The sequence below is a fragment of the Opisthorchis viverrini genome (genome assembly GCF_000715545.1).
Source record: "Opisthorchis viverrini unplaced genomic scaffold opera_v5_1660, whole genome shotgun sequence".
Taxonomy (NCBI): Eukaryota; Metazoa; Platyhelminthes; class Trematoda; order Opisthorchiida; family Opisthorchiidae; genus Opisthorchis; species Opisthorchis viverrini.
In genome coordinates, this window is record NW_008753626.1 from 1 (window position 1) to 2,491 (window position 2,491).

General features: G+C 42.7%; 1 protein-coding gene across 1 annotated transcript; it reads left to right on the forward strand.

Moving 5' to 3' along the window:
• Positions 1–1,842: 1,842 nt before the first annotated feature.
• T265_15881 (hypothetical protein) lies at positions 1,843–2,277 on the forward strand (the record flags this gene model as incomplete). The annotated part of the gene is made up of 1 exon (XM_009179288.1): positions 1,843–2,277. A coding segment is annotated over one exon (414 nt), but the record flags the coding sequence as incomplete, so codon positions are not given.
• Positions 2,278–2,491: the final 214 nt, after the last annotated feature.

The window sequence follows — 2,491 nt, forward strand, 5'->3', positions numbered from 1 at the left end:
GCAAGGCAAACAGCATAACGAGAGTGGTAAAATGGCAACAAGCATTCCATAGGGCGGTCCCGCTATGCAAACAGCCAGATGACGGCTCCATCTCTGGTATAAATCTCCGTCTGCCACTTTTTTTGCATACCAATGGTATAACGGTCGGACTGTATACATTAGACCAACAAAGCACGTGAAAATTGGCATTGTTGATTTATGGATGTCAGTCTCGGATGTTGTATAACCCTGGCCACCAGTTCCAAGTGTTGTTTAATGAAAGGTAGATGCTCCACAAAATCGAACAGAGATCTTTAAGCTGACGTTCAACGTATAGTACAGTCTTCTATGACTTACCAGCACTGTTTACAATCCAGGATGGGCAAAAAACCCTTGATTGTTCAATGATCTGGTTTCTGCTGCTTGACCTTGATCCACCTAATGGAGACTAATCAGACGAATGATTTTCCACTCCTCCAAAAACACAGGACTGCCGAAAGTCGATGATTCCAACCATGGTTTATCAAGGATATATCTGTTTTAAGTGGCACTCCTAGGAAACAGGAAGCTCTCGGTCATTATTCCAGGTTTTGTCTGGTATTCCTAGAAAAAGATAAATTACTCTTGTGGATTTGCGTTCAGAGGACATGAGTTGAAGGACCCTCGCCCCCAATCATGTGCGACTCTTAATTTGATACTGGTCTCCGCCCTTGCTGAGTCTTGTAAAGGCATGCAAGACAGTTTGGTTGTTCACTGGTTAAGAAAGTGCCAAAGTTTGAAACGACCCTCCGGTTTTCATAGAACACCAGATTTTCTATTGGAGAGAACCAATCTAACCATTTTCATAAATTGTTTTCTCACCGGATGAAAGAGTCCACCAGAATTATGTGTAAAGTTTTCCCACAAGGATTTCAGGAATTATAGTATTTGCGATAATTCCCATCAGCTTAACAGAAGATTTTCGCTTCTGGTGTACCTAACGGGTTGGTTAGAATACTCTAGGGATGGTGCTTGCTTAGATCTCATCACAAACAGCAGTTTGCGTAGAATTTTACGTGCTATACGGAAAGGAATACTTTTTGAGGCCCTTAACTACTTCAAAAGAAATTTGGCTTACTACTGGCTTGATACTGCCGCTTGGTGAAAACCGATTTGACAGTGCCGATCGACTGTTTGTCCAAGTTGGAGGTGAATTTTGTAGATGAAGAATGCCCGAACTTTCGAAAACGGGTGGTAGGTCATTAAAAACCTATTTTTACGTTAATGCAACCGGACTGCACGTGCATAGCCCTTTTGAAATGGTAGATCTTTGGAATCCCAGTGGTTGCTATTCCTGTTTGGTGGAGAACTCAAAACGACTGTTCCATATGAACATTTGATGTTGATCCTCAAAAAAAATAAACCATTCACTTTTCTGGTGGCGTGTGTCTATTATTAGATATGGTCTGTTTGAATACGAATAGGTACTAACGGTTACGAATGCTACCAGCTTACCCACTTGCTTGATCTCGGCCATAAATATAATATAACTGAAGCACGACAATAAAACATCAATCTGTTATACAGTGGAAACTACTGAGGGAAGAAGGCGATTGATCAACCGTTCTTGAACACCAACGTACTGAACGTGACCGATAGTAATCCGTCTTCCCATATGCGCAGCTTAGTACATATTGCTGGTGCTAAACTAATGTAAGCATAGAACGCCGGATTTCACGCTCCAAACCTGTTCCTTTACGTAAATATTTTTCTGGCAGCGAGTGACAAAATATTCTACTTTGTGTGCCCGTTCCGCTGACGGGTCTTCACAACATGGTCTGCACAAATCCAACCGATTCGTTCATGCTTCTTTTCCTCTCATAGGTTATCAGCTATTCATCTACAATGTTCAAAACAGCCGGACTTTCTGGTCAATACAATGAATACTGCGTTCTAGCGATTGGTGTTTTCAACTTCTTGGTGACGTCTATATCCGTCGTTCTGCTTGAGAAAAAAGGGCGACGAACACTACTACTTTGGCCCACGTTGGTGGTCGCCGTCTCGCTTGCATTACTCACAATCACTGTCAACTTGGTCACACATCTTAAGGAGGGTGTTATTGCTCAGGCGATGGGAGTTCTATCAGCCGTTCTGCTCTTCTGCTATGTGAGTGGATTCGCGCTCGGTCTAGGGCCTGTTCCGGCACTCATCGTTGCTGAAATATTCCGCCAAGGTCCCCGGGCTGCCGCCTATTCACTTAGTCAAACTGTGCAATGGCTTTCGAATCTACTCGTTATCTGCAGTTATCCAAGCATTAACGTGAGTTTTCGAATGAGGCAAGTTTCCTCGTCTACTGAGTTTATGAAAGCAAGTAAGTCATCAATGTTCACTCTCTGAAGCTGAATATCGCGATCACTGTATGGTTAGTTTACGGTCAATTTTGACTTTATTGATAACTTTCACTCAAATAAGTTGATTCACTTCCATACGACCGAGAAAAATGAGAGACCCCTGGGTAGGTGTGAATTGCACA